The sequence below is a fragment of the Oryzias latipes genome, chromosome 10, assembly GCF_053564925.1.
Source record: "Oryzias latipes strain Hd-rR chromosome 10, Olatipes_Hd-rR_3.1".
Lineage (NCBI taxonomy): Eukaryota > Metazoa > Chordata > Actinopteri > Beloniformes > Adrianichthyidae > Oryzias > Oryzias latipes.
In genome coordinates, this window is record NC_136246.1 from 20,524,817 (window position 1) to 20,537,680 (window position 12,864).

Sequence of the window (12,864 nt, forward strand, 5' to 3'; positions counted from 1 at the left end):
TATGTGTAAGCCATTTTAGCCATAATGCAGGTCGGGAACATAACATGAAAGACATCTCACAAAAATTACGAAAAAGTCGACATTCATGCTCCCATAAGCGGCGTTGGTTTAATTTGAGTCCCCTCCTCATCCCACCCCCATTGATCAGTGCGCTCGTGCGCGCAGCAGAAGGTGGTCGAGCGCACGCGCGGCATTTCCAGTGAACGTGACATCAAACAGCCGTGATCTGGCCCTTTAAGATCCCGCCTTTCCAGGAGTGAATGAGACCTTAGCAGACTGCAGCAGCAGCCCCTCCTCGCCCTCCTCCTTTCCTCCTTCCCTCCTTCCCCTCCCCGGCTGCCGTTTGTCCACCTGACGCCACAGAGGAGCCGTGGACTGGCAGCAGCCTCCTGGAGGGGAAATGGGGGGCGCCTAGCTGCAGCATCGTCGCGCAACTAGTAAAGCCACCCAGATTTTCCCGAAGCCGCTAAAAGGGGCCACGGCCGGCTGTCCTGCAAGATGGTATCTTGGATCATTTCGAGGATAGTCGTGTGAGTTTGGGGCGGACCCATATTTTCAATAATTTTGAACCTTAGCACCCAATCATCGCTGTTCGATATCGATCTAGCTCATGCGTGTTGTAATGTATCTGACCTCAAATAACGTGTGTTTATCATATTATCACAGGCGATCAGTGGTTTTGATAAATAAATAAAAAACACTGCGTGGTAACGGTTTGTGTTTCTGATCAGTGATGATGCAGCACATCCAGCCGTGCTAAGCTAACGATGGACGCTAATTATTAAACAGCCGCCTGACACAGAAGCATGTCTTAAAAAAAGAGACCCAATTTGCCTTTTCGGGACAACCTGCTTAACATGCGAGCCTCACTGCTGACCAGTTAACCGACACAAAAGCTGCCTGCTGACAAACATGGTTGTTGATTTAAACGTTTAGCTGGACTTTTGAACAAAGTTAACGCATTAAAGCGACACCAGGGCTCATTATTTGGACATTGCCCTATAGATTCTATTTATAATAAGGTAAATATTTAACTTTAAATTGTAAAAAGAAAAAGAGCACCGACTGTGATTTTCATGAATGGGGTTGTCATCAAAAGTAGTTCAGGCCTCAGCTTCCACCTCTGTCCACCTCCTAATGACGTTTCCAGGCTCTATCACACACCAAAGACTGATCATAGTCCGATTTCCTGAGTTATCAGACTATTGAAGTGATCACATAAATATAATATGGATTCTTTAAATAATAATCCAACTCCAAATCAGTCAAACTGGACAACATGAATATCTTAGAAGTTTAGGGGAAATCTCATTGGATTTCTCTTCAGTAATCTGTGCATGTATATCCATTTTTCTATGTTTTTGTTTTTTTTTAAGTTTCCTGTCAGATTGTGTCAGGAGCGTAATAAAAAAAAACAGTTAAACGTTCATTTTCTCTCATGCAATTGAAATAATACACAGCAACTCTAATTTGGAGATGTGAAATCTCTTTAAAGCAGCTATAAAACAAAAATCTTTGGCGGACTTTAATGAGATTGAAGCATGTGTAGCAAAAAAAAACAAACAGTTATGATAATTAAAACAACAGAAACTAAACAAAAATATGTAAACTGCCCCCCCCCGTTTTTTTTATTTCTGTATAAATTTTATTTATAAAATTGTGATTGGTTATTGCAGATTTTTTTTCATACTCCTAATTATTAGATTTATTAATTCTGAACTGACTCATCAATACAAATTTTTCATTTTACCTCAACAATTTTTTTGAAAGACAGAAACCATCTCAAAATACTGTTCCTGGATTACATAAACCGAGATTAAAATAGCAGACTGCCAGTTTGACCTCACCACTGCTCAAGCACGTCTCTTTCTTTAGGGCAAAGACACTGACTCAGGGCATCTTAGTAACCTTTACTCAGCTTTTTTTCCCGTGTGGCCTCTGAAATGCATAATGGAAGTCAAGTCCCTATATGTTTACATGCATAGCTGCACAGAAAGACCAATAAGGACAAAGAGAATTCAATGTTATTGACACAAGGCGCCTTCAAATAATGGCTGAGGTGTGTGTTGGTTTAGTCAGCATCATGTCACATCATGATGATTCACCCCAAAGCTGCACAAGGTTCTTTCTCTGAAGCTGATCAATCCTAGAGCATTTTAATCTTATTTTGATAATCATTTTAAATATTCAACTTTATAACAACAGTGCTCAAGTACGGAGACTCAAAGCATCCGATAAGTACTGTTAAATGTAGATTTTTATCCTCTTAAGATGTTTAAACTAGACCTGTTAGATGTGTAACTGTAACTTCTCTATCAATGATCTGCAATCATTTTTGTTGAAGTGTAAAAAACCAATATCGTAAAATAAAAGTGCACCTTGGAGTGTCTGTTGTCAGAACCCGCCTTAAATTCCAGAAAGATAAAAAGACAAATGTTGGACTGCTGTTCTCTGACAACAATTCTCCCCCTCTTTCCTACCCATCATCCCCTGAGACTTGAACTCCCAGCAGCCTGCGGGTGATTGCTGATGACGAGAGGAGTATTTGTGTTTACGTTGCTTGAGATTTATTTATTTATTTTTTGCTCATTTTTTAAACTACAAACAGGCTAGACCTCATCTGCCCATGAAAAACCATGACATGACCTGGAAAGGTTGAAAAGCCATGATGTGTCCGTGTCATAAACATGATCCGTGTTCGTTTTAAGTGCTTGTCACGATATCGCCAGTCTGTTGTCTTCCTTCTACTTACTTTATCCATTAAAACACTTCCATAGCAAATGACTAACCTACCAATGACATCTTTTCCCCGGCTTTCATTTTAGCTGTTAGCTTCATGTGAATGTTTCTGCTTACAGGAAGTGATGCATTCAAGTGCAATATTGAGTTTTGAATGTCGGATTATTAATCAGCATTTGGTTTTGTTAAAACAGTACGGCTATAACGATATGCTTTTGTGGATAGAAGACGTACTTTTATCTCAACATTTTAGTTCAAATATTTGACCACTAACTTACTGAGACAAGCGATGTTATTTGTGTGAACAAACTGCACATCAACACACGTCCTGTCTGCACGTGCTCAAACACATGCTGGCCCGCCCCTGACAGATCTTTGTGTGTTTTTGCCAATCAGCAATGTTTAATTTATGTGTGTGCTTTATTTACTGATGTATTTGAACTTGGATGAAAAACCCCAGAGGATCAAACGACGTTTACATGAACTCATTGTATTTCAAAGCTGATTTGCAGAAGTGGGTTCTGGCGTTGAAACTCTGAGGTCAAGCTCTGTTACTGAATCCTTTTTTTTCCCCTCTGACCTTCAGTTTCTGTTTGTCTGCAGCCTTGCCTTTGGGACCCTGTACCCAGCTTACTCCTCATACAAGGCTGTCAAAACGAAAAACGTGAAGGAATATGTAAGTACTGTGTCACAGCAGACCTCTGTGGGCTGTTTGGCTTTAACCAATTCTTCTTTGGCATCTACTGTTATTCCTTACTGCAGATACACAGAGGTCAGATCTACTAAACCTGAGGACAAGCGTCCTCCCCGCATTGCATGGTTTACAAGAGAGGATGACATACGATAGTCGCTGCTTTCTGTCTTTGTAATAAAATGCCTCATCTGTTAATACAAAGTATCTTTGCGTAATCTCACTGTGTAGTTTTTAATCATCAGTACATAAACAACAATGTCCAAATAAACATGTAACTAATTAACATAACTAACAAATATTTACTAATAGTATTTTTTATATATATATATATATATATATATATATATATATATATATATATATATATATATATATATATATACACACACACACACACACACACACGTAGATCTTCAAGACATTGTGACTCAAAAGTAGCTCACGTGCCAAAAAAGTGTGACCACCACTGATCTAAATATATTAATAAGTAAAATCAAGCTTCATCTAGCATTTTTTGAGTGTTTCTTTATTGAAATTGTCGTGAATCAGGAGCAGATGAAAAAAACATGCTAATGGGAAGCCAAATGACTCCTCATGTAGATGACTAGGTCCAGGTACGTCTTTGTTTTTCCTCATCCGGCCTGTCACCTGACTCCAAAATGTTCGTCTGGACGGCTCCAATATTGCTTGCCATTTTTGTTGCACCGGTAATGTTAGGTTGGGGTTGAAAGGGGCTGTAAGCTAGCAGGATGGCAGGTAAACAGATGGATGATGGGAAGTAGGGGAAAACTTACTGCACGCCAACAGTCCCTCTCACAACTATGGGAACGCTTTTACAATAGATCAAAAGATGATCAGACTAGGTCTTAATAGATTTGGGATCTGCAAGATTTTAGGATTTGCTGCAAATTGTGCATCATATATCCTCCATCATAAATGAGTATAAAAGTTAAAATAAGTACCGTAGTCAATTTTTCTGATAACTGCAAATGTCCGACTTAACACTTTTATGGAACTGTTGTGTTTATGTCAAGGATTTGGGTTTAACATAAAACTTTTGAAACACACAGAAACAGAAAACTTCCCAATTCCGTCATTGTTTGTGAACGCACCCCGCTTCAGAAGGAAGACGCAGCTGAGTGAGAACACAGTTAAATGAATCGGGAGTGGTTGCTCCGGGATACCCTCTGCTCTCCTGCTCGCCGAGCGGCGTCCTGCCTGCTCGCCCTGCTGCAGCATCAGAGGAGCAGCAGCAGCACTCTGGCCCTCAGCCCAGATCTACAAAGGAGAACAGTCTCCTCTCAGCCTGTTACTATGGCAACCCACCCTCTCAATTGGTATTCGAGCCCACAGAAGGAGATTGTGGGGGGAGGAGCTAAAGCGAAGGAGAAAAGGGGGGGGGGGGGATACCACATTTAGATCTGGTTCATGTATGTTTAGTCTTTTTGCGCTCGGTTTCTCCTTTTGCTCATTAAATGAGTCGAATGATGTATAGGATGCCCTGGAGCTCCTGCTGTCAGTAAACATCCGTTAAACATTTCTTTTGCTTTTTACTTTGATAAAATTCTCTTAACCATGAAAACGGAACTCCTGCACACGTTTGCTGCACGTGTTGGAGCAGGCGTGATAATGTGGGACCTCATGGGCTATTTTAAGCTGTTCTCCTTTTCCCTGAACGTCTGTGTGTCTGCAGGTGAAATGGATGATGTACTGGATAGTGTTTGCGTTGTTCACCACAGCAGAGACGGCCACAGATTTGCTCCTATCATGGTCAGTCTAAACCTCACACTCACATCTTGGCTTTCCAGCATTTTGCAGCACAAATAAAAGGTTTTTTCAGTTTTAAAGTTTCGTCAATCTTGTTGTACTTTATTGAAGTACATTTTCTCTGAATGCAGTATGTCTTCAGTTTGGGCACTTTTGCAACCTTTTTTTTTTCTCCTGATCCTGTGTTTCATTGTCCAGGTTTCCATTTTACTTTGAGCTAAAGATTGCTTTTGTAATCTGGCTCCTGTCCCCGTACACAAAGGGCTCCAGCGTCCTCTACCGCAAGTTTGTACATCCAACTCTCTCCAACAAAGAGAAGGTTGGACGCTTCACTCTGAGACACAGCTATTAAGTTGAATCTGGAAATGTTCAGTTAATCATGTCCTCGTCCATCCTCCTTCCTCCCCGCTGTCCACAGGAGATTGATGAGTACATCGCTCAGGCCAAAGACAAGAGTTATGAGACCATGATGAGGTTTGGAAAACGGGGCCTCAACCTCGCCGCTAATGCTGCCGTCACCGCGGCCACCAAGGTGGGCCGCTCTTTCGTCAGCTACGGTTCTTAACTTCGGTTTAACTTAAAGCAACGTGACACATTTCTAGGTTATTATCATTCACAAGTTTCCCACCTGGTGAAACCTGTGAAATTTGTTCTCCGCATTTGTCCCACCCCCTGAGGCAGCGGCAAGCTGCAGACACTCAGGAAACATTTGGTTGTTAAAACCCCTCAAACCAACCCCCTAATGCTGAGTGTCGAGCAGGGAGTCTGTGGGTCAGTTTTTATTAAGAGTCTTTGATATGACTTGACCATGGATTTGAACTCATGACCTTCCAGTCTGAGGGTGGACATTCTCCCACAAGGCCCCTGAGCTGGTAAAAGGTTTAAGGCATTTTTTAAATTTTTTTTTAAGTTGTTTATTAAAAAAAAAAAGGTGAGTAGTGGTTAAGTAAAGTTTTGACGCCAAATTTGTTGGATGCAACAGAATCAAATATCCTGCTTCAAACCAACAAAATGACCTTCCTGCTGTTGATCTGAGGAGGCCTTCTATTATTTTTCCTTTAGGAAATCATTTCTGGGTTGAGATCCTGCAGAACCGCATGGCTGAACGATGAAAAGACCCACTTAGTGACCTAGAAACTTCTTTAAATAGTTGTATTTTTATGTATTAGTGAGCAAAACCTTAAGAAGACAATGTCATTGGTTCCTACATATCTGGTCATGTGTGACGCTCTAAATGAGAGATGGAATGTCAGCAACTTCATTCTAGAAAAAGGTTGAAATCCTTTTTTTGCCCTCAAACATGAAGTTGCCTCTCATTCGGCGCCGCTGAGCCTGCTGCTCGTTTCAGGGGCAGGGCGTGCTGTCAGACAAGCTGCGGAGTTTCAGCATGCAGGACCTGACGCTCATCAACGCCGACGACGACCTGGTTCTGCACCCCTCCGAGGTCCGCATGAGACGAGAGCACACGGACAACATGGGGTCCGGGGTCAGCACGCTGCCCAGGGCCAAGAGCACTGCTGCACGCCAGAGTAAGGCTGCTCTCGCCAAATGAAAGCTTGCTCGTATCGCCTGGGCTCGGTTGCTGATTGTGGTTTTCTTGATTTAGGCGGGATTCTGAGGGTTTGGTTGCATTACAATCGTGTGATTTAAACGACTGCATGATAAAGGGAAACTGTAAAAGAAGTGAGTGTGCGAGCATGTGACCATCAGAAGAGCCCTTTGTGTCTGGCTGCACTGCTGAGAGACTGTGTGGGACTGTCAGGCTGAGAAACTGAAGGTCACAGTTTGCAATTCAAACTCCATAAAATTCCCATTATTGCAGAAAAGTAACATAAGATATGTTGGTTTATTCCAGGAGTTTAAGTCCTGTGGTTTAATCTGATTGTCCATTCGGATAAAAGATTTATTTATAGCTGACAAATGGCTGACTTTCTGGATTGAAGGCATGAAAATGCAGAGTTCAGGAACTTTGTGACAGATTCTTAAAAAGTCTGTGTGACCTTCTCTAACCCTGCAGCTCGCTCGGTGGCGGCTGCGTCTCTGGCGGACGACGCCTCGTCCCAACACAGCTCCGACCAGTCAGACACGAGGACCGAGCATTCTGACGACGATTTAGGAGACAAGGCGCCCAAACGCAACACGGCTGGAAAGACGACCAAGAAACCCGCTGCAGTGAAAACTGAGGTAACTACGGTAACCTTCCTTACCCAACAGAATAAATCTCTCTTCTGTGCCCATATTCTATCAGTGTTTTCTCAATCAGTGTGTTTTATATCCTTGAGACTGATTTGTAGCTGTGCTTTAAAGCAGCCCAGAGGCAAAAACATTGAAGACATTTGAATTCAGCCAGATCAACCCACGTCTGCATCCTGCTGCTTCTTTTTATTAAAAACTGATAAAAGACGCACAAAAACTGTCACACTAATGTGTAGGGATGTCTCCATCCAATCATGTAGTCGGAAATCGAGGCCCGATCACACAGTTTCAGACTCGATCGGATGTTGCATCCTGATCAGCGTATTTTAAGTTTACGATGAGAGATAAATATTCTACTAAAAGTCTGCATATCATGAACGGAGGATGGCCTTTTCCTGCCGTAAAGCACAGCAGAATACGGCAGCAGTTTGAGCAGGAAACGCACACAAAGAGTTCGGAAAAGTTAGCAAGATAAGTCACAGTTGTTTTTTTCCTTGTTCCTAAGGAGTGTAAACAAGTCACTCTCTTATAAATTCAAGTTTGTAAAAAAAGAAGTTTCATTTCAAAGTCCAAACAGGAGAAGAACTGCAAAGTCAGTCTTAGCAGGTGGTAAAAAGCACGCAGCGTTAGCGAAGTACCGTTATATAACCTCGTCATTTGACTTTTTTTTTTTTTTTTACTATGCATCATGTCAGATGTTCTTTACATCACTATCTGACTTGTTAAAGCTTAAAACACTGACTGCCATGGCAGGGTTAAACCTCTGGAGGATTACAAGTGATTTAGCTGGAATGTCTTTCTTTTTCTTCATCTTAGTGAACCCCTCAATCAGCTGATTTCCCTTTGCTTTGCCGTCACATTCTTCTGTGCATCGCTTTGCTGATGATTGACACATAATTGAATTCATCTGCTACTACTATGAGTATCCAAACAGGATCAGTGCTGAAATGCTCTTGTCAATGAGAGAGCAGGTAAAAGAGGCATTAATCATGCAGATACAAAGACATGTGGACACATTTGTTCAGAAAATCTCCTTTAAACAGAAAAACTCCCTCAATATTTTCAGGAATATTGAAAACACAAGTGTTGACATGAAAAGTTACTAAAGAGATGAAGTGATATTCTCTTATATCACAAAGTAGCTCTCTGAAAGCCTAAGCCATATGCTGCAGGGTTTTGGGTTGTGTCTGCGTCTTAAAGGGAGCACAGGTGTGTCTTCCAAGTTTCCTTGAGGCTCGTGCGGCCACCTTAAAGATCCAAGCAGCAATGTTCACCTGTGAGCTTGAAGCTATTTTGAAATATTATTTTTTTCTTCCAAAAAATCTCCTTGTCCCTTTTTAGACTCAAGCCAAGACTGTGAAGAAGACAACCAAGAAAAAGACCACAACCAATAACGCGGAGACGCCACCTTGAGTCCTGCTGTCCACGGCCCCGCCCCCTGCTCTCCGTCCGCCCACAGCCAGCGGTCTCCTTTGCCTTCACCCCGCTCTAAGAACTGAAATTCTCTCGCTCTCTACGTGCAGACGGTCTTTTAAAAAGTACGTTTTGGTTCGGAGAGATGCTCTCACATTCACTGGCTTATATATATTATATATATGTTTTTAAAGATGTTTTAGCGTGAGCTTAAATCCTGGTGGAGTTTCCCCGATCAGCAGCTTTTTTTTAAAGGTCAGTAGATACTCGGACGCGTCCGAAAAGAGAAGTATTCTTTGTGGATGGAAGAAGTAAAGTGACGTCTCATCTGTGTCATTAGCTTCTTTCTGCAGGTTTGGTTTAATCTGCCCCGCAGGGGGCAGTAAAAGTCCCTCTTTGTGGCTGGGCTGCAGCAGTATATGTCTAATGTTTACAAACTGCTGTCTTTATGTTTTAGCAGCTTCACATTCTGTATATTTTCTTCTTCATTTGGGCTGACTGATTTTCATTTTCCTTTGATCTCAGAGAAGCTAGCCCAGTGAAGTTCAGTCTCTTTGGGTACGTTTACTTTCTGGCCAGGTGCAAGACTGATACCAAGGCGGTTCATTCCTTCCGAGCTTGGTTTGTCTCCATTTTGCCGCCATTCTTGGGTTGAAACTTAATAATTCCCTGATGCCAGAAGCTTTCCATCATTTGTGTTTGACATTCCAAAGTAAGGTTTTCCCCTGCTTCTGAGAGCTTTGGGGATCATAGTTTTTTTTTTTTTTTTTTTTTATTGCTGTAAAGGAGGAACACTGGGGTGGGAGTCATAAACCGCAGCAAGTTGTTCTGCTGTTAGTTACCAAGCTGTGGAGTTTTCTGCTGCTTTGAACATAAATGAAGGCTTTCAATTATTAAACTGACCGTGATTTCTTTAGTGCACTACAAAGCAAGAGACTGCAACACTTCAATCAGCCAACAGGGGGAGACAAACCCCACTTAAACTGTTGGAGGAGCTCTCAATGTAAATAAACATTACTGTACATCTAGCCTTGGTTTGCCTGCCTTATTCATCTTTGCTTTAAATTTTTTATTTATTATTGGTTTTTATAGCTGAGGAAGCTTTGAGTGTATCATTCTATTGTTTGGCATAAAAAAATCACCAAGTATTATCTATATTTAAAAGCTTCTTTGTATTAATTTAAAACAAATGCTCGCTTTTTCAATGACTCCCTTCTTGGATATTAGGTTAGATTTGATCATGTTTCACAGTTTTGGATTTTTAACTTTCACCATATGTGTTTTAGTTGTTTATTATCTTTATAATTAATGTCATAAGGCCTTGGTCAACTGGATTTTTCCTGTACTTGCAGCTTATCAAAAGCTAAAAGTTGACTATCATCTGGTACAGCTGCACCAGAGAAGATTATGCTCCACTTAAAGTGCTAATAAAGGAACAGAACACAAAGTTGTGCTTATAGTTTCTATTAAGATGCCCACTGGACCCATGGGAGGTTTTACAACAACTTAACTTGTACCTTTTTTTTGTGTACAGTTAATTTTTTTGTTGGAAGTGTTTTTCTGCACAGAAAAGGGGAAGGATTGGATGCTCTGCTGTTGGAGGCAAGGACACACAACAGCAACAGACTCATCGAGGCTTCTAAACTCCTGAAAGGTGGAGGATTGAAAGGAGCCATGGCAGATTAGTGACCATTTTTTGTACTCCCTGCTTCTCTAGGAGATAGTGTGGGAGGATGAAAGGAACCGTGGTTGAGGAAGAGATTAGTCATCACTGACCAAACCTGTAGGGGAAATCCAGATGCACAGTCTTAAAAACAGTCTGTATAATCCATAGCAGATGGTTCCTTACAGTTGGGAAGAAATGGGGTGTGTTGGGTTTGACAGGAACAGGAAGAACGGCTGGAATGAGCAGAAAACTACTACATGCTGGAAACTGGCAAGAACAGAGCATTCAGTACCTGAGAGAACGGGTGAGCAGTGAAGGAGGGGAGGAGAACACAGGAGAGCCATGAAAGGTAATGATTCTGTTTAGGAGTGAAGGAGCATGGGGGAGGTGGTGCCTGCTTACTGAATTGACATACAGTGGAGAAAGTGTTTGATCCCTTGCTGATTTTGTAAGTTTGCCCACCCTTTCATTCCTAGTGGTAGGTTCATTTGAACAGAGAGAGAATCAAGGAACTGACTTTTAAGAATTGATATATATTTATTTGCATTAAATTGAGGGGAAAGAAGTATTTGATCCCCCTTCTAAACATTTAGAGTTCTGGTTCACACAGGCCAGTCAGACTCTCCTAATCATCGGTCACCTGTTTGAATTTATCAACTGTAGAAAATACACCTGTCCAGAGAATCAGTCAGTCAGACTCCAAACTCTCTGACATGGCACAGACTAAAGAGCTTTCAGTGGATTTAATTGTAGACCTTCACAAGACTAGAATGGATTACAAAACCATCAACAAGAAGCTGGGGGTTAAGGTGACAACTGTTGGTGCAACTGTCACAACGTGACCATCAATCCACCTGTAGGTCTGGGGCTCCAAACACGATCTGACCTGGTTGGGTTTCCATTATCATGAGAAAACAGTGAGCCATCGGCCTAAAACAACACGGCAGGAGTTAGTTGATGATCTCAAAGCGGCTGGAACCACAGTCACCTAGAAAACCATTGGGAATACTTTTAATGTTGTAACATCTTGCAGTGATCACAAAGTAGCCCTGCTTAAAAAGGTAAATGTGCCGGTCAGCCTGAAGTTTGTTAATGAACACCTTCATGATCTAGAGAGAGGGATTGGAAGAAGGTGCTGTGGTCAGATGATACCAAAATTTGGCATCAACTCAACCTGTTGTGTTTGGAAGAAGAGAAATGCTGCCTCTGACCCCAACAACACCATCCCCACTGTCAAGCATGGAGGTGGAAACATTATGCTTTGGCGGTTTTCTGCACAGGGCTACTTCACCGTGTGGATGGGAGAATGGAAGGAGCCATGTTCAGTCATATCTTGATTGACAAAGACGCATAAAAATGGTCGTGGATGGGTTTTCCAACTGGATAATGACCAAAAACAAACAGCCATGGCAACCAAGGAATGGCTGAAGAAGAAGCACATCAAGGTCATGGAGTGGCCCAGCCAGTCTCTGGACCTCAATCCTACAGAAAAACTATGGAGAGAGCTGAAGCTCAGAGTTGCTAAGCGACTGTCACCAAATCTTAATGATTTAGAGTCATTTACAAAAAAGAGTGGACTAGATATCCTCCTGAAAAGCGGAGAAACCTGATCATCAACTACAGGAAATGTCTGACCTTTGTCCTGCTAATAAGGGTTTTGCCACAAAGTACTGAGTCTTTCCAACAAGAGGGTTCAAACACTAATTTACATCAATGAAATGTAAATATTTTTAAAATAAATACTTTAAAGTTGACTTCGTTATTTTTTTTGAATGTCGTCATGTTTTGCAGTAGTTCATTATGCCCAAAAGTCATTTTCAACTTGGTAACAGATGCGTGGAAGTTTTGGTGAGTTTTGGTGGGGGTCATAAGCACAGTCAGAAAGAAGAATTGGAAAAACAAAATGGTCTTTGCAGTGCAATCGTTAGCTTTTTTTCATTTAAATTTATTCAGCTTTATTCATTCAGTTTTTTCAAATCCTGCTGACTTTGTTAAATGAATGTGGAGTTCAATTGCAAGGTTGAAAAAGCAAATTATGACAATTTTGGGTTGTTTTTTTTATGTAAAATAATCTAAAATGGCCTTTATCATAACACGTTTAAACCTAGCAATAATAATTTCCTTTAAAACTTTTTAGAAGATGTTAATGTCAATTTTATAAAAATAAAAAACTAAATTCAGTCATGTCAGGATCTCTTTATGGTGCACTGGCTCCACTTGTATTTCTCCACTTGTATTTCTTTGTACACAAGAGGGTGGAACTTTTTTGTTTTAAAACAGTTATTGTTTCAAAACAACTCAATAGTTACTAATTAATCCTGACTGGAAAAAAAATCTACAGATTTTCCTTAAAACATGATTAGGACAATTTTTTTGTTTCTTTTACCGT

The 12,864-nt window shown here is 41.1% G+C and overlaps 1 protein-coding gene across 2 annotated transcripts; it reads left to right on the forward strand.

Moving 5' to 3' along the window:
• The first annotated feature begins 183 nt into the window (after positions 1-183).
• reep2 (receptor accessory protein 2) lies at positions 184-10,256 on the forward strand. 2 transcript variants are annotated; one of them, XM_020706643.3, is made up of 8 exons: positions 184-530; positions 3,343-3,415; positions 5,127-5,203; positions 5,399-5,519; positions 5,619-5,747; positions 6,549-6,729; positions 7,218-7,384; positions 8,738-10,256. In XM_020706643.3, the coding sequence occupies exons 1-8, from the start codon at positions 499-501 to the stop codon at positions 8,807-8,809; spliced, it is 852 nt and encodes a 283-aa protein (XP_020562302.2). In that variant the 5' UTR covers positions 184-498; the 3' UTR covers positions 8,810-10,256. The 2 variants fall into 2 exon arrangements, with proteins under 2 accessions (XP_020562302.2, XP_004073532.2); XM_004073484.5 differs by having other exon boundaries at positions 5,619-5,732.
• The last annotated feature ends 2,608 nt before the right edge of the window (positions 10,257-12,864 follow it).